This window comes from Gopherus flavomarginatus, chromosome 21, assembly GCF_025201925.1.
Source record: "Gopherus flavomarginatus isolate rGopFla2 chromosome 21, rGopFla2.mat.asm, whole genome shotgun sequence".
Classification (NCBI taxonomy): Eukaryota; Metazoa; Chordata; order Testudines; family Testudinidae; genus Gopherus; species Gopherus flavomarginatus.
This window is the reverse complement of record NC_066637.1, coordinates 2,292,212-2,318,684: the sequence shown is the minus strand read 5'-3', so window position 1 is coordinate 2,318,684 and position 26,473 is coordinate 2,292,212. Positions and strand designations below refer to the sequence as shown.

Sequence of the window (26,473 nt, the reverse complement as noted above, 5' to 3'; positions counted from 1 at the left end):
GCTGGTGATTACTGTAGCATCACAGACCAAGGCAATAGAGAACTCAAGCCAGTTCCCTGAGCTGCGCTTTTCCCAGCAGCCAGTGACTACCAGCACAGAGCGAGGACCTGGCACTGTGTTCTGGGATTGGAACTCCATTATTTTAAAGCACTGTCAGGCTCAAATCCTCTTTAACTGAATATGCAGAGAACCTGTGCAAAGACTGTGCAGCTTTCGCATGCAAACCCTTTAAAAGTGACTGGGATGCTCTGTCTCAGCCCCAAACCGTTACCTGTAAAGCCACCATCAGCAATGTTGAACATGAATCTAAAGTTCATATTTTTATCCTCCTTCTTCCCATCCTCCTCTTCTTCTTTTTCACCATTTTGCTGAGTCTCACTCTGCTCCTTCTCTTCCACCTTGGTATCCTCTGCTTATCAAAGACAGTAACATCAGACGAGCACCACTGACCCTGCCACGCTGAGCTGACTTGCTATGTCACATCATTGCCCCATTAACAGCAGCAGCTCTCTCCTAAAGTCATTCTCCAAAACATCCCCGTGTGGGCATATCACTAGCCTGCCTCCTGGCCTCCCATCAAGCACAAGCAGCACCCGCCAGCCGAGATGCCGTTGGAGATAGGAATGGGTGAGGCGGCTCCGGGTATAGAGCTCCACCTCCACCTCAGAAAGGAAATAAAGGGAGAGTCAGTTCTCTTGCCTGTCCCTAGAGCTATTCTGAGCCACTGGCATTGCTACAACTGCTAGGAAGTGTGGTCTAGTGGTTGCAGCTGGATTAAAACTCTGTGGCTGGCCTGTGCCAGCTGACTCGGGCTAAGGGGTCGTTTAATTGCAGTGTAGACGTTTGGGCTTGGGCTGGAGCCCAGGTTCTAGGACCCTGCAAGGTGGGAGGGGCCCAGAGCTCAGACTGCACCCAAGCCCAGGGAGCCTGAGTCAGTTGGCACGGGCCAGCCGCGGGTGTCTAACTGCAGAGTAGAAAGACCCTAAGTCCCTCCTGAGGCCCATTCTGGCTCTCGCACAGACTCTTTGCATGCTGCTGGGCCCCTGTCTCCACTTGTGAATCCAAGCCACAGAGGGAAAGTCGGCACAAAGCGGCAGAGTACACAGCTCCCGAGTGCGCTGCCGTTTCTCACAAAGGTGAGGTGTAGGAGCCACAAACACGGTCCATAAATGCACTTGAACATCATAACTGAGTTCTTTGGGGCTGGATCTGGCTTATCGCTATAGGTGTGTACATAGTTATCACAGTCTGTGGGCACCAACACAACACAAACATGAACTTGCAGGAGCTGCTTTTATATCTCCCTTTCCCTGACCAAACACACTACAGACACATGGCACACGCCCCTTCACACGCATGCGCACTGCTCCAGAACACACACAACGCTCTACTCTTCGTTTTTATCAGTTCTCTGTTGCAATTCAGGCCATGGGCATCTTACCTGGCTTGTACTCTTTATCTTCCCCTTTACCTTGGCAGGCATTTAATTCTGACTTTTCCAATGGCTTTTCTTTTTCCTGAATTGCCTCATCTGCAGGAATTAAATAGGACAACGAAAGACGATTAACGGGCAGAAATGCCTACCAGTGTCGCTCGATTGATTTGCCTTTCCTATTTAAAGTTGCAAAGTATTTGTTTGCCTGCATATTACAGCTGGTAGACACATGGCCACCAGGACAGTTTTCTGTCAGAAAATGCAGTTTCATCAAAATTGAAACATTTTGTGGTATGATGGGGAAACCTCAATTTGCATCGTAAACGGATGCAAACATTATGTTAATAAAATTGAGAGCTCATTCTAGCGTTAGGCCCAGTGCTAGAGCCCTCCCAGCAGCATGAGGATACACACTCTTCGGGTGAAATTCACCCCTATGTGAGGTACCAGCACAAGACCTAAGCCTCACTGAAGTCCCACTTAGCGGGCATAGGCCTGTGAAAGAGGGGTGCATGTCTTCCGCAGAGAGATTAGCCACTCTGCTTTACTTTACATACAAAAAAGGTTCCTTAAAAACTATGGGGAAAAATAGAATGTGATCTTGTAATTACAGACTCTACGGTAATACACACAAGGGGGACCAATTAAGGTTGCACGGGCATTTCCTAACTTGTAGGTAATTGACGTTGCAACCTTTACATTCTTTTAATACAGTATTTTATGGACTTTCCTAGGTACAAACAAATTCCATTATGTACAACTGTAACAACCCCATCATGCAACACTGGGAGGATTTGAACCCTGCACCTTCGGGCACTGAGGTAGAGTAGCTTGAACTACAGGACCAGCTATTAAGCTAGCAGCAGGAGAAGGCTATTATCCTCGTTGGGGGAGCACCACATTAATGCACACAGGGGCTTGAACAAGGAAGGAAACAGTCTCTCCAGTGATGCTGTGACAGCTGGGTCTGCCCCAGATGTCATGGATGCTGGGCAAACAAGCTCCACATGCAGCGGGTGCACCAGAGTCACAGGCTGCCTCACCTCTCACCGGCAGCCGCTCAGGCGAAGGCTCAGCCTTTTCGCTCTCTTCTTGTTTCTCTTCTCTCGGTTTCTCCTCATTTCCAGAGCTCTCTTGGCTTTCTTCATTCTCGGCTTTCTCTGCACTTGCTGGACCCTTGATTTCAAGTGAGGACACCACATTAGCCACTTTAGCTCAAAAGACTTAGGATATGTTACTGCAAAACTGCCCAGAAAGCCCTGACTACAACCGATCAGAGACACGTGGTCCAGCAGCCCTGCCTTGGCTCTGATTTACAGCTGACACCACATCACTGAACCTCTCTGCCTCGGTTTCCCTCTCAGGAGCACTGGGGTAATACTACACGGCTGTGTGGATAAGTTACTAGTGCTTTAAACATGATCCGTGAGGGAAGGCAGGCGCGTAACCCTTCCTTTGCAAAGCACCTGTCACCAGAACGTACTACGCAGCATAAGGGCTAAGCAGTACAATTCCCATCACAGGTTTTCAGAACTCCAGGCTGTGCAGACAGACATCCCCGCCGAGTGCAGTTTGTAGATACGTAAAGGGAAATAGGTTAGGAAATAATTAGCTACCTGAACAGTACCATTAAGCTGTAACAATGCCCTTGAAGAGAGGAAACAGGGGGAAATCAGGATGTGCCATGGTGAGATTCATACAATTCAGCCATTAGATTAGCTGCCATTTCCTACCTTGGCATATGGACTGATACATATGGGGCCACTTGCTGGCCCAAAATGAGGGTTAAGGGCCAGGGCCAGTGGTGCTCCCAGGCCAGGATCAGGACTGGGGCCGGCAGGTTGGGGTTACAGTTAAGACCTGTAGCTCTCCCCAGTTTAGGGTCAGAGTTGGGACTGGGAAAGGTTCCAGGCCAGGGTTAAGGTCAGGGCCAGCAGGACTCCCATAGGGGCCCAAGGCGAAGGTTAGGCTGGGGCCAGGCAGGGGGCGCTGTGTTCATTCACACAGGGGGGCTCAGGGGAGGGCGGCACCGAGCATGCATCCTTGTAATGGGATGGTGGGGGTGGGCTGCACAGGATGCTGGCAGAGCAGCAGGGAAATGCTCAGCAGGAGCTTCAGGACAAGGAGCCAGCGGATCTGAGCAGCGCTGCAGGGCACCAGGGGCTGGGGGTCACTGTGCAGAACAGCGCAGACAAACGGGGTGCTGAAAGACTCTGGGCAGCGAGATGGGGCAGATGAAGCACTAGTCACTCTGGAGGCCATAAGATCAGTACTCAGGACACTCGAGGAAGGAAAGGCCACAGAAACCCTTCTGCGTGAACAGCGGTAGCCCAGAGGGTGGAGAAGCCTGCAGCATGCCCCATACTCTGGAGCACACAAAGGTTCCTGAGACAGCAGAATATGCTGCCCCTGGGGGGAGGGAACGCAGACAAGGGCTCGGAGGATGGCAGAAGCAAGAGCCTCGTCCCTGGGGCCAGCTAGGGAAGGGTCCTCGTAAACTGCTTCTGTCTGACCTACAGCAGGTTTGGCTGGCTGGGCAGGGAGCTCTGGGAAAGGCTTTGTTGTATTTTTAAGTTAGAGGAAGCGGTTGGGACACAGGGCCAAGGGAAGCAGAGAGAGAATTGCTGGTTCAGCCCAGCTCTGCTGTATCCTGGGGACACTGCGTGTGCTGCTAATGGGGTTTGCGAGCTCCATGAAAAGCAGGGTGAAAGGAACTCCTCCCTACCTGGCTCTCAGCTGGCTTCTTGGGCTTTGGCTCCATTTGTTCCTTTTCCTCTTGGAACCCCAACTGTATTTCTGTTTTGTCTGAAACAACAACAACAAAGGACACCACGTAAACTGCACTCTGCTGGGCCATGAGCTGGTGCTATCGGGTAAGATTAACCCTTTGGGAGTCGAGCCTCGCTGAAAAGTTCTATTGAACTTTTCAACTGAATTCCAAGGATTATGAGTGGGAAGCTTATTTTTAAGTCAAGTGTTGCTGGTTTTAGGCAATTTCATCCTTAACTTCGAAATAGACACAAACCTCTCAAAGGCTCCATAGTAACTGCATCTAACTGTTAACTTACCATGGTTATTGAGAGGGAAAGAACAGCTTGTAACTATGTTAGAACTCAGCAGAAGTTCCAGTGGATCCCAAATGGCCCTGTGGACCCTGGCTTCCCTGGCGTTTCAGGGTAGGCACTCACCACAGCGCTGGGAGGTCTTCTCCCGTCAGCGTCGGTAATCCATCTCCCCAGGTGGCAGGAGCTAGGCTGACGGAAGAATTTGTCTCTTTACCTAGCACTGTCTGCACTAGGGGTTAGGTCAGCATAGCTACTTCTCTCAAGGGTGAGTATTTTTCACCCCCCTGAGAGACGTAGCTCTGCCGATGTATGTCCCTAGTGTAGACGAGGCCAGCGCCTAACTCAAGAGGAGTTAACTGGTGTGTAGAGAACTCGAGTTCACTTGGCAGTGAAGACAGCCGTTGTGGGGCGTTATCAGAGAGAAGCCAGTTGCTGTGATCTCAGTCACCATGGCCAAGATTCTCAAAAGCGACTTGTGATTTTGGGTGCCCAACTTCAAACACCCTGCAGGGCCTGGTTTGCAGAGGGTGGCAGCCTGCTTTCTGGACATCTGAACAACTCCAACCACTTTTGGAAACCTGGGCCCATCTCACTGTCTCAGCAGTTTCTGGCCCCAGGATTATGCTCTCCATAAAGCACCTTGGTTGTCACATTTACCTGGCTGTGCTGCTGGCCCAGTCTGCATATGTGCTGGGCTGGCTGGGACAGGGGTGTTTGGATCAGAAGAGACAACCTCACTGGATTTCTTGCCCTCCGGCCCCTCCGGGATCAGATCAGCGGTGCTGTACTTCCCATTGACATGTTCAAACTCCTGAACCTGAGACCCAGATACATTCATGAATAACACACCCGGTTAGCTTGTAAAATACAGTCAGACAGCAGAGCTGCCAATCAGAGAAGTTCCCAGCATTTTATAGCCTCACAGACTGTGTGGCCATCAGTGTCCGGGTGAGCACAAGCTCACAGTGGCTTTGTTGCGTTTGCCAGCCAGCAGCCAGATACCTGAGCAGATCTGACTGGCCAGCACAGTTGCCTGCCCAGTGTCCGGACCAGCACAGACATTGTGCATTTTGCTGCATTCCGGCTCAGGAATGAGAGGCAGCAGCTCTACCAGGTGAGCTAACGGGGGGCCCTTCACGTGCAGAAGCAGAGCTGAGAAGTCCCCCAGGCCCCCACAGACTTTGCCTCTCACTTGCTGTCCCTGCATTTACTCTGTGGGAGACATGTCTGGAAGGAGAAGGTATCCAGTTACTAGCACGGAAGTGGCTGGGCAAACAAGTGACCATGCTAATGCCTAACGATAGTCTGCGTGCATGCCTGGGGTGAGACAGGTGTCACCAGAAGCCTGAACACACACAGACTGATCAGAGTTAATTTACAGGCCTGGCTCCTGCATGGTCCATGCCGCCACTTGAAAGCTTCTTGCTTTACCTTTACTTTCTCCCCTGATGTATCTGACGTTGCTGTTCTCTTTCCCTTTCATGCCACAAGTTCTCTCCCACACGCCCCAGGCACTTCACATTGCTCTAGGTGGTTTCTCCTACACTGCATTTTCCCATCCTTCCTGGACAGTTGAGCACAGGTGTCTCTAAAGACACCACATAAACGGAGGTCTCTCGTTTTGGCATTTTACTCTTTCCCAGTTTGATGTCAGCACCAATTCCATTCCCAGTGTGATCTCGTCTCAGAATGAACTGTGGTTGCTCACCAGAGGGTATCTGAAGGTTGGTGGCAATTAAGAACATAAGAACGGCTGTACCAGGTCAGACCAAAGGTCCATCCAAGCCAGTATCTGTCTACCAACAGTGGCCAATGCCAGGTGCCCCAGAGGGAATGAAGCCAACAGGCAATGATCAAGTGATCTCTCTCTTGCCATCCATCTCCATCCTCTGATGAACAGAGGCTAGGGACACCATTCTTTACCCTTCCTGGCTAATAGCCATGTATGGACCTAGCCACCATGAATTTATCCAGTTCCCTTTTAAACATTGTTATAGTCCCAGCCTTCACAACCTCCTTAGGCAAGGAGTTCCACAAGTTGACTGTGCGCTGTGTGAAGAACTTCCTTTTATTTGTTTTAAACCTGCTCCCTATTAATTTCATTTGGTGACCCCTAGTTCTTGTATTATGGGAATAAGTAAATAACTTTTCCTTATCTACTTTCTCAACATCACTCATGATTTTATATACCTCTATCATATCCCCCCTTACTCTCTTCTTTTCCAAGCTGAAGAGGCCTAGCGTCTTTAATCTTTCCTCGTATGGGACCCTCTCCAAACCCCTAATCATTTTAGTTGCCCTTTTCTGAACCTTTTCTAGTGCTAGAATATCTTTTTTAAGGTGAGGAGATCACATCTGTACATACTATTCGATACAGATACAATACAATAGTACAGATACAATCAGAACCTTCCCCCAATTCCAAACCAATGTTTTTTAACCACGGGATGTGGAAAGTTCCCCATCACTTGGCAACTCCGAAGACCCAATTCAGCTAGATACTTAAGCACATGTCTAATTTTAAACACGAGTCGTTCCATTGGCTTCAGCAGAACCACTCACATGCTTAAAGTTCAGCAGGTGATTAAATATCTAGCTGAATCAGGGTCTAACATCAAGATCAGGTGTCTTGCTCAAAGATATGCTCTGGATCAACCACAGGTGCTGGGCTGGATGCAGGAATCAGTGGGGGATGTTTTCTGGCCTGTGATGTACAGGAGGTCAGGCTGGGCTGTCAGAGGTCAAGTACGCATAGGGCTTAGCAAGCAGCTTGTGTTCATAGACCCCAATGCATGTCTTTACATTGATTCTTAGAGGCATATTCAGTGGATCACTGGCAAGAAGCCATTCAGCAGGGTCTGCAACATTCACAGGAGCCCAGAACATACCTGCAATGCCACAGTTCAAATTTTACTCACCCACCTTCTTCCTTACTAGTGACATAACTCCTATCCTCGTCAGCACGTGCTGGCGCGACAGCCCTTCTCGGGGAACACCGTCCGCGAAGGTTTCGGCACCATCAGCTCCAGGCTCACATAAATGTCTCATAAACAAAGAGACATAAGCCCTGGGAAATGAAAGGAAGAGTTCAGTCTGACTGAGGTGCCTTGGATTCACCTCCCCTTGCGGAGCGCGTGAAGTTCTTGTTCCCGACCGGAACCTCAGGGGAGGGAGAGAAGCCGTGTGTATTTATAGGGAGCCATTCGTTTTGCTCTCCTTTAGTTTCCACACTGTGGGTCAGTGTCTCTCCGGGTGTGAAGTGTAATTATTTGTAGCACTGGAGCAGTAGAGTCTCCATTGCAGTGTCCATCCTGAAGAGCTTACACCTAAATGATGCAGTTGCCTAGGAAACCTGTCAAGATAGGCAAGGGCTGATGGCCTGTCCAAGCCCGGGGTCCCCTCCACCGACGCAGAGCCTGGGTAGTGACCATGCTGGGGGCTTCGTGGCTCTTTGGAGCAGAGCTCTGATTGGGAAGTCTTGTTCGTCATTTCTACAGAGCCAACAGCTGCTTTTAACTGACTGTGCCATGTCCTGTGTGAGCCCTTCTGCCTCTCCCTCACACCAAGGGGGCGGCCTGAGGAGAGACCGACTCTAGGCGAAACTCCACTGAAGTGAATGGAGCGGGGCCCAGTTATGGGAGCTGTGGCCTGGTATATCCAGGGCAATTGCCGGGGTCCACACACTGGGCAATGCAAACGCCCCCCAGTGCAGCCGAGATTCTCTCGAGTGCTTGCTTGTACTGCATGCGTGAGAGAGTCCAGTGAAAATGGCAGAAAGCAGCCAACCAGAGCCAGGAGCTGTCTGTGTCCCTCCAGGGAGCCTTTACCTAAACTCCTTCTCGCTTTTCCCGCGAAGGTCTCGGACCAGCCAGTGAGAGTTGAACGCGTCCTGGGGCGGCATGCCCCACCGCATGATAGCGTTCAGGAAGGCCTTCCGCTGCCGGGCATTAAATCCGAGCACCTGCAGAGAGCACGGCCATTAGCATAACCCTGCAAGAGCACAGGACATCTCTGAGCACCACGTACACTGCAGCAGGGTTTAGCCAGAGCTAGTCTGAACAGAATTGACGATACAAGTATGACTCAGGCCAAGCACCTCAACGGGGTAAGGTTGGCTCTGGCTCTACCCCTATGGCAGTCACACTATGGCTTACCTCAATGTTCCCCCCAACTCTTGCCAGCAGAGGGGGCAGAGGCTTGTCTCGGTCGCTCTTCAGTTGCCTCCGTGACTGTCTCCTGCCACCTAGAGACAATTGACATACTCTGTAAAGAAGCCACATTTGCTGATGGAGAAAACCCGGAGTGCCAGCCCTGGGACAGGTCTGCAGGCACACCAGAACCAGTCCCTGCACTGCTCTGATGTGGATATTACTGTAGGTTCCCTCAGCATACACACCAGTCATTACAGGCTGGGACAGATGGTGCTCGTGGCCCATGTGCAGGTCCCAGTAAGATCAGAAGGGATGTGGCTCATGAGCTGTGGCCAGGATAAGGCTGTAGGGAGAAGTCTGGTACCTTAAAGTGGCTCACAGCAGCATCCCAGAATCCTCTCTGCAAACAAGACAGAAGCAAACTCTGTGCACACCCTGGCCAGAGCAGGAACATCACTGCTGGGCCCTGAGTTCTGGGCAAGCCATTGTGTGCATCAGGGTCCAGTTCTCTGTGCATCACACCGCAGTGCCGGAGAAATCATCCTGCATTCATTCCCGCTGAAAAGCCGTGGGTGCTTGAACACAATGGCAGCTTTATGGGTCTAAGCTGCTGTTTTCCTGGGGACCTCTTGTGGCCACACCTGGTACATCTCCCTCATGCACTGCAAGGACCCACTGAATTCAGCCTGTGGCTTAGGAGAATTTGCAGCTGTACATAACAGGCTCAGTGGGGAACACCCACAGAGATGCAGGATGCTTTTGTAGAACAGGTGTTGGTGCGCAGGTCCAATGCAGATGGTGACCCGTCTCCCACTGGCTAATGTCACACAGCAATGCAGCAAAGGGAACGCTCTTGATATGGTCAGCGATGGCCAGGCAACATCCTACCCAGCACACCCGTTCCACCTGCTGTCAAGACGGCCCAGGGCTGGACCATATCTCCTAAGAGCCTCTCACCACAGCGCAAGGACTAGACTATAACTGTGTCTGGGACCCGAGAGGCTGTGACATCTACGTGTAAGGGAAAGAGCTAGGCACAAAAGGAGGCCTCCTGGCAACGCCAAACCAGACCCACCTTAGCGACCCATTACCGCTCGTGCCATTAAACAGCTGATCCTGGGCTCAGGTCACAGCAACATGCTGCCACGTGGGGAGCTGAGCTCGAGCTGCGGCACATTGGGCCGCTGAGCAGCGGAGAAGGAAGCATCGTGTATCATTCTGGAGTGAGCCAACGCCTGGAGCAGCACTGATCAGCTCCAGGAAGAGATTCTCTCCCAAAGGAGGCAGCATCCTGAAGCCTTTGGGGGAAGCAGGATGGTAAAGGCAAAGTGAAGAAGACCCTCACAGAGGACAGACTCCTACAAGCCTCTCCAGGATGGTCTGCCTCCAGGCCCCATCTCATCCCAGGGACATGCAGCATCCATGGCCCATTCAGTCCACAGCTGCTCCTCTGAGACCACCAGCAAGCACAACAATTGGTTCCAGGGGCTCTTTTGACACAGAGCTTCTCTATGAAGAACCAGGCTGGGATGTTCCAGGCATTTCAGAAAGACCCAAAAGCCCGCAAATGGAGCCAGTGTGCAGCCACTCCTGACCGAGGCCAGAAGAGGAGCAGGGGGCTAACAGGGGTACCCCACATCTCAAATCTGCCACCCACCAGCCAGTCTCCTCCAGCCAATATGTTTTTATCCAGTTTGCCTGTCTGTCATTCTCGAAGGACCTGGCGCTGGTGAGGGCAACTCAGGGAGGTAGGCAAATCCCTGGCGCTGTCGGGAGGGAGGAATTTGAAGAGTAATAAATGCCATAACTCACTCTGACCTTCGGGTCTTTCTTCAAAGTCTTCATCTTCATCCTCGGAGCCGATGGAGTATTCGGACTGGTTATCAGAGAGCTCATCCTGCCACTCTGCAGAGCACAGGGGGACAGAGGTCAAAGGAGCGGTCTTGTGCCAGTCAACCTCTCCACATGCCCTCAGGAGAGAGATCTGGGACTCAACACAGGGACGAGCTTTCCCTAGAGATGCTTGGATGGACCTAGTCCTTCTACTTGCCAAGGCCTTTCCCACCTGAGCGGCAGAGAGGGGCAGAAGTCTGGCCACTGCTGCCAGTGTGAGAAGCCCCCGGTAAGGGGGGGCATTTCCCCATCTTTGCCCCCCCATCCCAACACAGAGGGGTGGTGGGGACCAGCTGGAATACAGCTCTGCTCTGCCAATTCACAGATGATGGATGGGGTCCCTTGAGGAGCATAACCAGCTGGCATCACTGAGACCAATGCATGGCATCCTAGCCACCAGACTGATTCCACCTACTGTCAAGACAGAGCACGGCAGGACCATGACTCCAAAGAGTCCAGCGCTACAGGACGAGAACTAACCCTAGTTGATGTCACGTCCTCTCAAGACCTAAACAACTCCTTGGCTGCTCTGATTTGTGTCAAGACCAGGACAAGCTGGGGCTCACGGAGCCATAACCTGCTCTCTGAGAACCTCCCAGCCTTGAGATCCTGCCCAGGATCTCTAAACTCCGATTGCAATACATTGCTTATCCATGTGCTCTGCATACAATACCTGTCCCATACCATCTCCCCCTCCCCCCGGCATTAGTAACACGGCAGGAGAACAGCTCAGCCAGTGGCAGAGCGACTGTCGCCCCTCAAACACCAAGTGCAACTGAAAGCCTGGTCATGCTCCTTTTTCTCAGTCAAAACCCAGCAGCCCAACCCCCTTTCCAGCGGCCCCATGCGGATCTGAGGGCAGAAGTCGTACCTTGGTCCTCTTGCGAGGCATCATTGTAATTGACCTGTTTGCGGATCCTCTTCCCTTTGCCAAGGTTCCTGGCCAGATCTTCCTGCTGCTGCTCGTAATGGTGCCTGAGCAGCTTCTCCCAGTAGTCGGGGTCCACATTCTCCTCCTGTTTGATGATCTCTCGTTCAACCTCCTCCTGAAAGCAAAGGAGAGTGAGAGGGTGGTGAGCATAGGCGATCTCAGCTCCATGCTAGCCCTGCCCCAAACAGACCCCCCATTCCTGAAAGGCACTTCAAAGAGAGGAGGGCTGAGAGCACACGTGCCGGGGGTGCCGGGGCTTCAAGCGCTGCCAGCCCTGCAGGCAGGAGACTCTGCCTCTGTCCCTTATTACCCAGGTGCAAACGTTATGTTCAATAAACTGTCCCGCTTCAGCTCCTGCCATTTCTCCTACCCAGCAATGGCGACCTTGGTGCCAGGGCACAGCTGGGTGTCAGCCCGGGGCACTGCTTCCTGCCAGCCATTCGTACCCCCAAAACACCTCCTACAATCATGGCTGTGTAACCCTGCTAATGTCCAGGGGGAAATCTGCTAGAGCTTCCAGAAATAAGCACCCAGGGTCAGCTTGAGAGAGATGAAGAAGAGCAAGTCCAGCGACTGTCAGGGGAGTAAGCGGTAGTGGGATGATACATGAGAAGCAGCGTGCTTGGTCCCAGACTCCCAGGGTTTTGTCTGCTGGGCAGACACACCTCTCTGTAGATCAAATAAATGCAACTGCTGCCTTGGGGGCAGGTCATTCCCTCGAAGCACGGGGGTCACGCCAGGAGAGGTGGGCAATGAGGACAGGACACCCCACTCAGACACCATCTGTCAGGGGTTTATCTGGCCCCGCTCACCATGTGCCTAAGAGTCTCCTCACAGCACCCCTGGGAGGCAGGGCAGGGCTGTTACCCCACGTTACAGAGGGGCACTGAGACACTTGTTGAGGGTCACACAGGGAGTCTGGGACAGAGCACAGAACTGAACCGCCCTCTGTGGGCACGCTGGAGTCGGGCTATCCAGAGGCAGCTGTAGGACAGGTGAATTCGCCTGGCTGGGGCTGTCTCCACACCCAGCAGAAGGCTCAGCTCTGTCTGTGGAGTGGTCTCAGAAGCTGAGATTTCACTGGTAGAATAGGAGGGCCACGTGCAGCCTCCTTCTCCAACCCCAGAACGTGGCAGGCATCAGCCATGCCAGGCCCGAATCTGTGGGTCCCAGCGTCGCAGAACACCTGCCTCTCGGGCAGCTCTGTCCGCTGAACTCAATAAATGCTATCATGCACATGGAGGGCGGGGGGGTGATTCCCGGCTTCTGCAGAATTATTTGCCAAACACAAAAGAAATGGAGGAGGAGGAAACGCAAACGGGAAAGTACCCAAAAAGATTAAATTCAAGACATGATACTAATCACATTACCACACCGTCCTCTTCTCGCACAACATACTGGGCCACTTTAAAGGAGCTGAGATACTCGTTCATGTTCTGCAGCTCCGTATCATCAGTAGCGTCCTGGTTCCGATCCAGAAGCTTCGAGATGGCAGCGTCGTCGTAGTGGATCACACTGCTGTCCTCCACGTCCTTATTGTCTCCTGAATGGCACAACCAGGGAGACGTGAGAGCACCCTCCCCAGAGCTGGGAACAGAGCACTGCCTCGATGTTCCCCTCCCCAGAGCCAGATGCATGGGAAGGGGAACAAAGCACCAAGGAATTGCACAGAGGCAGAGGAACAGGCGAGCAAGTGGCACGTAAACTTGCAAACAAGCTGCAAAAGCCTAAGTCAAGGATCTTCTGGCTACAAGCTTGCTGATCCCTTTCGTGTCCTCCACGCCCTCCCCCGACCCTGTGCTCTGCCTAATCCCAGCAGTCAATGCCATCGGGGGGCAGCAGTTCTCTAGCGCTTTACGTACCTGGCGGGGTGCTGCCATGTTTCTTTTTCATGCTTGGAGTGACGGCACCCCCTTTGGATGACGGTGCTTCGGGAAAGGGGGTCACAGGGTCAGGCATGGTGATCCGCTGGCCCTGCGACATCATGCCTGAAACAGAAAGGGCAGCGGGGATGTGGGTGGGCTGGGAAGTGGCAAGACAATACAGGCTGGTGAAGCGTAAAAAGACCTTGTACGTTCTCTTGGGCTTCTCATTCAGGACATTTTCCCTTCCCGTCTCACCTTCCACATCGTCTTTGAAGAGCTCTTCCGTCCCAAACTTCAGAATGTCGTCCAGCTCTTGCTTAGTCATGGAGCCCGACTTGGAACCCAGCCCTGGACGGACGACCAAGTGGGTCAGCATCATCTTCCTCTTGGCCACTTGGGTGATGCGCTCCTCCACGGAGGCTCTCGTCACAAAGCGGTAGATCATCACCTTCTTGTTCTGTCCGATGCGGTGAGCTCTGCTGAACGCCTGTGGGGAACAGCGCCCTGGGGAGTTACTGACAAGCCTCGTCTGACCAATCCTTGGTCTCAACAACCAACTGGGCCCTTCCCTCCGTGTCACCAGCAAGTCACGCACAGGGGCACAGTCTGGGGACAGGAACTCCCCATTCTCATCCTGACAGTGGGAATCTAGACAGTCAGTGTTTCCAATACTTACGGGCGTTACAGGCTGAGTTGGGAGCAGTGAACAAAGGGCGAGCAGTAAACCAAGAACCTGCTAGCTGCAAACACGTTCTGCATTTATCCTCCATCCCCCTCTCCTAACAGGGGAGGAAATCTCATTGGAGGGGTTGAAAAGCTTGTGTGTAACTGAAGGGCAATAGTTCATTAGCACCATTTACCTGGAAATGGGATCTACACCGCGTTTCCCCTTCACTTTTCCATGGTTACTAGGGCATTTGCTTTGTGTCTTAGGAGTCTCACCTACTTCAGATGCTTACTGCCCACCCCAAGTGGGAATGGTCAGCTAGAGAGTTCACAAGTGGCTGATGTGAAAACAACAGCAGCAGCATCCCAAATGTGAGAAGGAATAAGCAGCACGATACAGTGAGAATCCTATGGAACAAAGACCCTCTTCTCATGAAAAATGTCTGCCATAGAAAACAAAGAGGCCAAAGCAATCCCAGAAGCCACAGAAAGCAGAAGGGCTTTGAAATGGAGTCACCCCTTCCTAAATTTTCCAAGAAGCATCAGCAGCTCTTTAGAGGAAAAAACTATTTAAATTTACACTGCGTGCCAGCAAGCGTACAGGAAATGCAAATGGGAGGATGCAGCTGGAACGTACTCACTATAGCGTAAGGAAAAGAAAGCGCAACACACCTGGATGTCATTGTGGGGATTCCAATCAGAATCATAAATAATGACGGTGTCGGCCGTTGCAAGGTTTATGCCCAGACCCCCAGCTCGGGTAGAGAGAAGAAAACAGAACTGCTGAGCACCAGGAGCTGAGGAAGACAAACCCACAAGGTGGTGAAAGGTGAGACTGAAAGGGACGTTGGTTTAGCTGGACATGCAGGACATTGTGTTTAAGAGATAAAACACAGGGAGCATTCAGTCTAAACAAACCCACCAAAAGCAAACTTGATGCTTAGACAGGAGGGGGTGGATTAACAAGTGTGTCAGTCACTAGAAATCTGTTATTGGGAAAAAATAAAACACCGGCTCACAGAGGAAGCTTGGCAATTCACTGAGACATACGAGTCCTTCAGACTAGGCAGCACCTGTCACTGACACCCTGCGACATGATTAAAAGCATCTAAGTCAACATGTTACAAAGATCCCTCATTATGCTGCACAGTGCTGGACTTGCAAATGTGATCCCGACGGGCATGTCTGCAAAACCCACTCCGGCATAGCACGTGTGCGCCCTCTGGGGCATGCAGTTACCTGCTTCACGAGCAAAGGCAGGGTTTGGTGGGCACAGATAGCCAGACTCTGAGCTCGGCTGCGTGGTGTCAATCCATGTGATTGCACACAGACGTTTTGGCTGGCTCACCTGTTGCCTTTTGGAAAGCTTGGCCCAGAACATCTGTCAAGTTTTCAGCTGTCTGACTATATTTAGCACACTAGCTCCACAAGAGTTAGCACAAGTCAGTGCACGCGAGCTGGGAATCACGAGCTGATAGTGTGGACGTAGCCTTAGTAATTACTGACAGACTGAAAACCACTTTGCTCTCAGACACCCCTAGCTGCATTGGGCCCAGCGGTGCTCACTTCGGTGAGTTCAGCTCTCAGTGTCAGGAGTTATGGAAACAAGTAAGTGGATTCATGTTCTGGATTATTCAGATTCTTTGCGTTGCGTGCACTGCCTGTTTCAGGTGCTAGTAAACTTGGGAGACCAGGCTCCTTAAGGGGCGCACACTGAAACACTAGTTTCGGGAAAGTGCAGCTTGCACATGGTGCAGGGAAGTAGCTATCAACATGCTGCACACGGCCACCCATATTCACCAGCTGGCCAATACTCAGCCAGTCAGACACCACGTTATACACTGGTTCCATGACTAGTGCAGCAGGTGCAACTACACACACAGACTTAGCACTGTGTTAGTCACCTGCCTGATACAGAACAAAACTCCTGTGGCTCACCCTCAGAACCGTTACCCTCCAAGACATTAAACCGGCGTCCTAGATTGCTGCCTGCACCATGCATGGAAAGGAAAGCTCAGATTTTTTGGTATTCTTTACAAATAATAATAATAATGCACACCATTAAACCTGTCGATGGCTTCCTGTCGCAGGCCTCCCGTGATCCCTCCATCTATCCGCTCGTACTTGTAACCCTCGTACTCCAGAAAATCCTCCAGCAAATCCAGCATTTTCGTCATCTAGAGAGAGAATCCCACCATAAGCCGTTGCGCACTGCCCTGGAGTGCGGGACTAGGGGGCACACAAATGCAATACTTGGGGGGAGATTTTCCCTGAAAACAAAAAGTGGGTTTGGCCAGTGGGAAATGACATCTCACCCCTGGAAACCGAGCTGCCGAAAGGAGCAGGCATGTGGGTGCCATTTGCACACACACACACAAATGTGTTTGGAAGCCTGAGGCGCTGTTTGCATTACCCAGAGGGCTGATCTGGGCCTAAGAGCATAATTCCAAGGGCGCCACCCCCAATTCCAAATCATAGCCCCAGCGTATGACTGAATAGAAACAGCAGTAACATTATAAACAAGCTATTGTGATATTAATTGCCATTATAGGGCACCTTTTATATGAGTTCTTAGCGTGCTTTGCAAGCACTTGCAAATTAAGCCTCAAAAATCCCCAGGCACATGAATTAGTATTATTATCTCTGTTTTACACGTGGGTAAAATTATGTTAAGAATGATTAAATGACTTGCCAAAGGCCATAGATCAAGTCATTGGTGGAGCCGGGAATACAACCCACATATCCTTACTCCCCAAATCTGCTGCACTAACCCCTAGATACACTGTCACCATTTCTCTCATTCATCTCATCTGTATCTAATAAAAATCCCCTAGTACAGAAACAGATGTAGAAAAACCATTCTGGTCCTTTACCTTCAACACAATTAACAGAGTTTGTGATCAAAATGACACCGCAGGGAAGTGAGGCTAAAACATTCGCCTGTCACTTATTAAGTAAAATAGCCAATTGGAGGAAACTCCTTCCCTCTGAATTCCCAGAGCTTTGGGCTTTGAGTCTTGAAGGTGAGAGGAAAGAAATTCTCTTCACTCACCTGGGAGAAGATCAGGACCCTGTGTCCCCCATCTCGCAGCTTCTTCAGCATCTTTTGCAGCAGCATCAGTTTCCCAGAAGATTTAACCAAAGAATTCCCATCATAGGATCCATTTGGCAAAACCGGAGCCTCCTGAGAACAGCGTAAGTGGATCCTTGGTTGGTGGAGGGAGTCTTTACTTTTGCCATTCTAGGGGCACAGCCTGTCCACACTGAAGTCAATGGAGGATTGCCACCAACTTCAGCGGGAGCAGGATTCAGCCCCTAGACGATTATTATAAATGGTCAGTTGGGGGATGAGGTCAGAGACAGAGCCTGTTGGCTACCCACTTGCTCTGCCTGCTGGATGTCTGTGGTGGTTTTGTAACATTAAAAATAAAACTAGCCAAACACTGAAGTCCGCAAGCCATGCTGGAGAAAGATTAATGAGAAATTCACTGGGTTTGAGAGGAGATGCCCACCTCAGATTGTTCAGGCCAGAAAAAATTGCCTGCCTTTAAGATGATTTTGATGTAACAACCTGGAGGATGCCTTGAGCATGTGTATTGAAAAGAAAAGGAGCAGAAACACTGGCCCTCATCAATGCACACATACATTATAGATCTGGAGCTTCTGAAGTGAGATAACTTACCACAGCAGCCACAGGAAAGAGGTACGGGTGATTACAGCACTTCTTCAAATCCATCATGATATTGAGCAGCGACACCTGGTTCCCACCGCCTTTGGAATTCAGGGCTTCAAAATTCCTTGTCAAGATGAACTTGTAATACTTCCTGCATTAACAGTGATGGGCAAGGCATTACCACCAACATGGGATTGGCCTAAGAGGAATGAGGGGATCAAATTCATCCCATTGACTTCAATGGAGTTACACCAGGAAAAGAACTGGCCCAGACACTTAAAAAATGTGATTCTGTCTCTGCAGGTCCTGGGCAGTCGAGTTACTCCACTGCTCTCTTGGATAACTCAGTCCCGGTGAGAGTCCTTGGACGAGGTGGGTGGGTGAAGTGTTAAGAAATATTCCTGCTGCTGTGAGAAAAGAGCTTGTGCCCCAGAGTGGGTATTTCCGGGAAGATAAATTAACCTTTCCCTGCTGCTTCTCCTGAATGTCAGTGGAAAGCTGGGACCGTCAGCAAAAAACAGATGGATTGTACCCAGGCATGCAAGACCAGCCTTCAGCCCAGCTGCTCTAGCCTTGACCCAGAGCACTCCCACTGGACTCAGAGGAGTGACTCCACATCTACACTGGTGTAACTGAAAGCAGAATCTGGTCCCGAGGGCTTAATGCATTCAGCAGTAGAGCAAGCAGATTTTACCTCGGGGAAGTCTGACTATTCAGGAGAACACCAGGTGCATTCTGGCGAGAGAGTGCTGTAGCATTCATACTCCACACAGCTCCAGCTCTCAGGCTTCCAATGGCTAGGAGAATTTTAATGATTTTTCAGATCCCTCATTTTTGCCATGTGCCAGGCGCTGCACAGGGCAAGGAGCCAGGCTTCCATTTACCAAATCCTCTGTCAGAGGAACTTGTCCCACCCAGCTGCCATGACAGTGTGACCTCTCCGAAGGAACCAGGGCCGCTAACTCTTACCAAGGCTGAATGCTTCAGTGCAGATTGTGGTGTGTGGCCTCTCCCCTAACAATCCATTTCAATGCCTTCCACATAGGCTGCAGTCTCACTGCACCAAGCACCGATGAGACAGCATGAAAGGAACCAATGGCATTGTGCCCTTGTGCTTCCAGAAGAATCATCTGTAACCCTCTGTGATGTAGTTACTAGCACTTACTTCTGCATCTGGCTGAGTTCCACTCTCACAATCAGCTCTGTTTTCGCAGGCATGTTCTTGAACACGTCTGCCTTCAGTCGCCGGAGCATATGGGGACCCAACAGATCATGGAGTTTTTTTATCTGGTCCTCCTTGGAGATGTCAGCAAACTCTTCCAGGAATCCTTCCAGGTTGCTGTAAAAATAACCCATAATGAGATAGCACATAGCAGGTCATGGGAGATTCATAGTGCAAGCAATTCATATCCTCAGGATTTAAATGAAGAGAGCTCTACAGAATACAATGGAAGCATCCTCCCACCATGTGAATGTAGTTCCAGTTATACAGAGGAGTGGTACATGCCACGTAGAGCAGATTTACTGCTACTGTTCCGACATTAGACGTTAGCCAAGTTCCAAAGCCACCAACGCCTCCTTCTCGGGAGGAAGAGGACGGATCTAAGAATCTTTTACCCACAAGTCCAGTGACTGCTGGGGAAGGCAATAAGCCCAGATGGGAGTATCCCAGAACTATATACATGTAATGTTTATAACATGAATATTTATTTATTCTAGCACAGTGCTGCGACTGTTTCCTTCTGCCATCTATCCGTTGGTCTGTCTGCCTGCCTCTCTGTGACACTCACACAGCCAGTGAAGGGAAATAGTGCAACTTACTTAAACCTCTCCGGGGTCAGGAAATTGAGCAGGTGAAAGAGCTCCTCTAAGTTGTTCTGGAGCGGCGTTCCAGTCAGCAGCAGCTTGTAGTCAATCTTGTAGCTATTTAATACCCTAAAGAACTTGGACAAGAAGCCGAGTCAGGTGGGAGCACTTCAGTTGGGGGGCAGGGGGACCTGCTTGGTCATTTTAGAACTTTTGGTTCTGCTAATCCGAAGTGCAGCTGATGCGTGTAGTAGCCTCCACTCCCTCCTCTTAGCCATCCCAGCCACCAGACCCCATCGTTCAGACTAACCCAGGGAACCCTTTCGCTCCCTAGGGAGACCTGGAGGAGTTCCTCTAACCAAGGTGACACTGGCTGCCCTGCTGAAACGATCATCCTGCCAGCATGACTTGAGTAAATCTCATGTGGTTTGAAACTGAATCTGCCCTGGGCTTCTTGTGACTGGAAGAAGTCTCTCAATTTCCCTCAGTCTTTCCGTTTCCAAGCCAGAAAAGCTTGGGAGCCCTGAGGATGCATCTCATTTAGCCCAAGGGGACAGAGGGAAGAAGAGGGGGTGTCTTCCTTTGCCCTCAGGTGAGCCCTTCAGGCTGGCCTGGCAGCAGTGCTGACAAGCTCTGTGGCGTGGGGTGGGGGCTGTCACCTCAAGGCTTCTCAACCAGGCAGGTAAGCCAGTCCATTGTGGGCCATGGAGGGGAGTGAATCCTGCAGGGTCAGCTCCCTCCCCGACACTGGCAACACATTGCTGCTGCTGGACTCGGCAATCTTTTATTATTATTATTTCTAATCTCTTCAGTTTCGCTCACATCAAAGTAGCGCCCTGTGGAGCCTGAATGCCAACCGCCAGGTTTCTTTTTCCTTTGTTAAAGAAATCCACCTTTCCTCTTTTCTATGTTTTTACCTCCATTTGGAATCTGTGACTGTCACCAAACAGACTCCCCTGCTCCCACCCTGGGACAACCCAGGCAGGCAAAGGGTCCCGTCCTCCTCCTCTCTCTTCCCCCAGCTCCCATCAGAGACAGCCTGAAGGCTCCCCTGGACTCCAGCCATGCCCCAAACATGCCAGTCACATCTGCAGACTTGAGCGTGTCTGGACCACCTCCTGCCTCACCAAGCTGCCAGCTGTGCTCCAGTGACAGGACCTGTAATGGCTGCGATGATGCAAGAGGCAGGAATAATCCAGATGAGATTCAAACCCCAAGCAGAGTTTGGGGGAGGGGTGGGAAATTATCTTTTGATGTGCTGCAACCTGAGCAAATCTGTTCTGGACCCACAGAGGGGATCTAAGAGGAGTGTAGCCTCGATGGGGCAATGCCTGGAACGGTAAATGCACATCCAAGTAACATTCTTCCCAGCTGTCATGAAAGATACCTACTTTGGATTGGTTGTTCTTCAGCCTGTGAGCTTCATCCACCACCAGACACGCCCACTCTATAGAGCCTAAAACAGCCTGATCAATAGTGATCAGCTCATAGGATGTGAGCAGGACGTGGAATTTAATCTGGGCTTCTTTCTAGATGAAATAAAGAGAGAGAACATCACAGATTAAAGAGACCAAGGGGACATGGTTGCCACTGGCCCTCAGTGCTTCTGTATACTACACACATCCCAACACGTGAAGAAAAATGTGGACTTGTTTCAACCGCACTGCAAAATGCCAGCAAGCCCAGTCTAGGAATGAATCAAGCCAGCAGAAAATCTATATCCATCTGAGCATTAATATGAATTAGGGAGCTATATACCAAACAGAAAAGGATCCTGCAGAAATCTGTAAAGCCCATCATAAATCTGCTGCATTTATAAACAGTGTCAGCTTTTCTCTTTGGAGAACAGTTGATTCACCTTCTTAGGAATCTCACCCTCTGTAGGTCAGACTGTGCTCTCATTTGCACTGGTGTAAATCCCAAGTAAATCCATTGGCTTCAGGAGAGTTACTCTGGATTTAAACTAGCACAAATGAGTGCAAAAATTTCCCATCCCTACTTCTCTCCCTCCTCTCCTGCTGGAATCCTGCTCTCTGATGTTGATTCACAGGCCAGTCCATATGAAACAGAAACTACAGTTCTCTATCTTACAGAGAGTGCTAAACTGAGAAAATCATATGGGGAAGGAGCCTGGATCCTGGCACAAAGAATACAATTTACCAGAGTCCAAGGACAGCAAATACCCTGCTGCAGTGGTAATGTATGTAGGTGGAACACATATCCCAGGAACAAAGAACCTGTCTCAAAGCCATTAGACAGAATGAGAGCTGAGATAATGGGAGCTCAGATGAGCATGAGGAGTTTGCAATTCCCAAGACAGCCCCAAAGAGAGAAACAGATGCCTGGAGAGGCTCATTAAGAGAGAGTTTCTTTTGCCATTTGTTAGCAGGCTTAGAGAGGAGAATTTCTCTACATACCCAACAAGTAAGACAGTTAATCTTTCCTAGCATCTTTCACCCTCTCCCTTGCCAATAGTAAAATTTGCTTTGCCTCAGGCAAGGTCGGGTGTAGCTAGCCAGGACTTACTTTCATTCGGAAAACCTTCTTCCCACTCCGGATGGCATTGTCTTCAAAGGAGAACTCATTTTCTCGGATCACAGCCCGGCTTTCCTTATCCCCCGTGTAGGTCACCACATAGAAGTCAGGTGCCCACATCTCAAATTCTCGCTCCCAGTTGATAATAGTGGAGAGAGGGGCACTAACCAGATATGGCCCTTTCGAGTGGCCCTGTTCAGAAAGACAAATTCCAGGTGAGTATGCTGCACCCAGGCTCCGAGAAGCCAAGGAAGTAAGGACTGTCTCCGCGGGTGCCAAATACCTCTTTGTACAGGGAGTACAGGAACACAATGGTCTGCACCGTCTTCCCAAGCCCCATCTCATCAGCAAGGATCGTATCAGTTCCCTGGGCCCAGGAAAACCTCAGCCAGTTCAGTCCCTCCAGCTGGTAAGGATGTAAGGTGCCTCCTGTTGCATCAATATACCATGGCTGCTTGTCAAATTTAACTGTAGGCTGCAAGGGAAAGAAGCAGAATGCAAAGTCTGCAGAGTCTGTTCATCCCCTCACCTTCCTTCTCTCTATATCCCGCTAGGTTCCTGGTCAAGGCTTTAACACAGACAGGCCCACATCAAGATTTAAATGCAGTTCATACAGTTCCAAAATGCAGTCCTTAGTACAGAGCTGCAGCCTGCAGACCACAGGTTCCAGCATGCAGTGTTCCATTTTGTGTCCAACACCTGAGAAAATCCCTTTCCTCTTCAGAATTCTGCTTAAGGAATGAACAGAGAAAACCTGTGGGACGTGGCCATTCAGGTGGAGGTGCTGCACTGCATGTTTCTATGGGCCGCTCCTCCACCGTACAACTGAGGGCAGCTGAAAATGGTTCCCTTTGATGTAAATGAGATGCAGCATTAGTCCCCCTGGAAAGTTACCAGTGAGACCCAGGACTGGACAAGGTTTGGGCTTTAACACAAAGAAATACTGAAACAAACTACAACGTTTCTTAGGAGCATGCAAGAATGGCGAGCCAGTGAGAGTCTCAGCTGAGTCACATGCTCCTGCGCTGCTGCCTTCACACCCCACTTACATCAACAATAGGAGTTTCTGGAGGTTTTTCTAGTTTTTCTTCCTTCAGTTTTCTCCCTTTCTTGTTCAGCCTCTTTGGAGGTTGGATATCATCCCCCAACATCAGCTCCCTGGAAGACCATTAAACAGAGGGCATGGATAAGAAAACGGGAGCTGGATAGGCAGAAGGATATTCCCCTCGTGGCCTCCACACAAGAGCTTAGAATTCCCAGCCAATCTCCATTCATTCTTTCCCCACCAAAACTTCTCCACCCCAGCCGAATCATTAAGGATGTAGGTTATAACAAGCCAGGCAATGTCACCCAAAATACATGTAATAATTTACTCTAAATAAAAACACTCCTATATTTTTCCCTAAAAACTAGACAGAGCCCAGCACAATGGATTGTCTTGGAAATGCAGTAAGTCAAATTAATACTACTGCTAAAAATGAATGGCTACAGCACACAGACAAGTGGATACTCGAGATACTATAGATAGGCAGTAAACAGATATGTGAACTAGAGATTTTGGGTGCCCAACTTGAGACACCTTAAAAGGGCCTGATTTTCAGAAAGTGCAGATTACCCATGTAATGAAAATCCATCTCCTTTAAGGTGGTTCCAGTTCTTCACTCAAAATATGAGGCACCAAAAATCCCCAGTCACTTTAGACGCTGTAGATCTGCATGGCTCTATAGTGCCTGTGCAGACTACAGACCGCACTGCCTCCCTGGCTCATACCTGTGATTCCAGTACATCTGTTTCAGGTTTTCATAGTAGGGGATGTCTATGTCATCAATCTCCCAGGTACACTGGTCGTAGGGTAAATCCTTCCACTTGATCAGGTAATGGACATCTCCCTTTTTATCAAAGCTAGAATGCATAATATATAAAATCACGTCACTGAAATGACATAATGTAACAAACATCACCTGAGTTGGTGTTTCCCTTGTATTGCTGTGTATTAGCAATGGAAACATCTCCCTCATGAGACAGCTTCCTCTCTCTCAAACACAAACCCTCAAGCCTTCGGAGCCTGGAAGTCTCAGCAGAGTTTACTTAAAGTCCATTGAAACAGAGAACCCTGCACCCAGCAGAACATGAAACAGAACATGCTCAGGTCTCCCGTCAGCTAGCACCCAGGAGATTCACACAGAGCCAGTGGAGGAAAGAATGCCAGAGATGGGCTGCTTGTGTGATAAATCTCTCATACACGTGCACAAAAGCATGCACAAAACAACCAAATGTCCAGATATAAATATACAGCAATGGGGGGCCTGCCCTTCCAAAAGTGATGGATTCAGGAACATTCCCGGGGGGAGCACCAAGAATAGTTTAGCCAAGTTTCAATCCTAAGCAAGCAGCTTACTATGACCCTGTTTTCAAGAAACCGAATACTCCATCCTCTGTTTGTGCCTTCAGATTATGAGGTCCATGCAGAGCTAAAATAACACCAAGAAGGAATCAATAGTTTCAGGTGGAATGGTCCATTAATCTGCTGTGTATGTTTAATCAATCACAGAAGCTAAAAGCCACACGATTTCACTGTGTCTGCACTGCCTGTAATTTAGTGTTGGGGACAATAATTTATATAACACCACATTGCTGAAGGCTGTATAGTCAGAGTATGTGCACAGCATGCAGTATGTGTCCATGGCTGCTCAGAGATCAGTTAACATAGGGCTGTTAGTGAAAGAACAAGAGAATTAGTTAAATGTTTTTAAACTTAGAAGAATGAAAGTCAGAAGGAGCAGGGCAGGGTCTCAGCCTATGCCCAGGAACGTAGGCGCTCATCCAGTATCCTATCTCCAACACTGCCGGATGTTTCAAAGAAAGGTGCAGGCACTTATGGAAGTCCTTTCCTAACACCCATTAGTTAGAAGTTGGCTTATGCCCTGAAGAATGGAAGTTTATATCCCTTCCAATATTCTTGGGGCTGTTAATTTTTTTCTTACTATTGTTCTGGATATTCTCACATTTATACACATTTCTCTTCCAAATCCTGCTATGCTCTTGGCCTCAATGGTATCTTGTTGCAGTGAGTGCCACCGGCTAATTTTGTATTATGTGAAAAGTTACTAGTTTTAAAAGTTTATTGAATGTCCCCTGGTTCTTGTATTATGGGACATAGTGAACAAAAGTTCCCAGTAAACCTTCTCTAGTCCATTCATTATTTTGAAAAGCTTATCATGTCTCCTTATACATTTCTCATCCCAGTTACACTGAAAAACTAATAAAAACCTTTCAGAATCCGGTTATTGATAAAAGGCAAGTCCTGCCTTATTTACACAGAATGTAACTCTGGCACAGGTTTTAGCCACACAACTTTACTCAATCCCCATCAAACAGCTTTGAAGAGAAGTGTGTGATTCCTAATTTAGAAGTTCTACAAAGTGATCCTTGCCTTTTGACTTTTTGTTTTAAAAAGCTATCAGCTCAGAAGATTATCTAATACATAGGAAATGTCTTCAGCACAAATAAATGCAGGTATCATGGCTAAATAACTGAAAGGACTCACATATGCAATTCATTTACATTCTTCTCTTCATGCACAGTCCCATTAGCCTCTGAGGCAGTTATGTGTGCATTAGCTACCTCTCAGTATACATGTGATTCTCAAATTCCTGCTAATGTCTTCGATGTGATTTGAGTGAGGGTGGAGTGCATGATTCCCCAAAGAAATGAACATCGTACACAGAAATGGACTGGCATTTGAGAGTAATCTGGGTGAGTAATAGCAGCTGCATGGTGCAATCAATAGGAGAAAGACTGATCACCGAGTCGCAGAAGAAATGTATGAATTTTTCAGTAAAATATTAGTTGGCATCAGGGATCCAAATAATGTATTTGGGGAAGGCTTAATAACACCAAGATCCACCTTTTGGAAGAATTTACTATCTATATTTTTAATGTGCAAGTTAATAGAAATGGAAATAATGCAACAATTCATTTTGGGCCTCACTTTCAGCTCTGTAACGAGCTTCCAAGGTGATGATAGCCTTGGAATAAGTTTACAGCTTTACTCTCTTTAGGATGAGCAAATAAGTGTCACAGAAGCAAAGCAGTAGGTAAATCCCCATCCCCTGGCCAGGAGAAAGTTTGGCCTTGGAGAAACACTGCAGGACAAATTCTGCTCTCACTTACACAGTCTGGAAATTCAGATTAAATCCATTAGACTTGGTGGAATTGTTCTGGGTTAACACTGGTGACACACGAGCAGCACCCATCCTATCAAGACACCAAGTTGTCTATGTTCTAATATTACAGTGCTGTGTCACGAATGGCCACGTGGCACTTGTCTGGGTGATCCCTACACTCTGGGCTGTCTAAATTCAAGGCCAGATTCAATAACATCAGTGGGTAGAATCCAAACTAGAAATGCTTTGTGTGTGTAACTTCGCCAACATCTCCCTGATCACCCTGC

General features: G+C 49.4%; 1 protein-coding gene across 4 annotated transcripts in view; it reads right to left on the bottom strand.

Moving 5' to 3' along the window:
* CHD5 (chromodomain helicase DNA binding protein 5) overlaps positions 1–26,473 on the bottom strand; it is an 86,044-nt gene that overhangs the window by 12,816 nt on the left and 46,755 nt on the right. For 3 of the 4 annotated variants that reach the window (XM_050931749.1, XM_050931751.1, XM_050931752.1), the window contains 24 exons: positions 23,791–23,922; positions 23,070–23,178; positions 22,304–22,495; positions 22,012–22,212; positions 20,877–21,014; positions 19,501–19,622; positions 18,845–19,018; positions 17,689–17,830; positions 17,059–17,190; positions 16,066–16,183; positions 14,679–14,803; positions 13,596–13,827; positions 13,338–13,463; positions 12,846–13,018; positions 11,416–11,590; positions 10,464–10,556; positions 8,655–8,743; positions 8,328–8,461; positions 7,423–7,567; positions 5,158–5,317; positions 4,161–4,240; positions 2,479–2,611; positions 1,442–1,531; positions 272–409 (listed from right to left, as the gene is read on the bottom strand). In XM_050931749.1, the coding sequence (XP_050787706.1) occupies positions 272–409; positions 1,442–1,531; positions 2,479–2,611; positions 4,161–4,240; positions 5,158–5,317; positions 7,423–7,567; positions 8,328–8,461; positions 8,655–8,743; positions 10,464–10,556; positions 11,416–11,590; positions 12,846–13,018; positions 13,338–13,463; positions 13,596–13,827; positions 14,679–14,803; positions 16,066–16,183; positions 17,059–17,190; positions 17,689–17,830; positions 18,845–19,018; positions 19,501–19,622; positions 20,877–21,014; positions 22,012–22,212; positions 22,304–22,495; positions 23,070–23,178; positions 23,791–23,922 (3,353 nt within the window). The remainder of the gene's footprint in view (positions 1–271; positions 410–1,441; positions 1,532–2,478; positions 2,612–4,160; positions 4,241–5,157; positions 5,318–7,422; positions 7,568–8,327; positions 8,462–8,654; positions 8,744–10,463; positions 10,557–11,415; positions 11,591–12,845; positions 13,019–13,337; positions 13,464–13,595; positions 13,828–14,678; positions 14,804–16,065; positions 16,184–17,058; positions 17,191–17,688; positions 17,831–18,844; positions 19,019–19,500; positions 19,623–20,876; positions 21,015–22,011; positions 22,213–22,303; positions 22,496–23,069; positions 23,179–23,790; positions 23,923–26,473) is intronic. The other variant, XM_050931750.1, reaches the window with a different exon arrangement.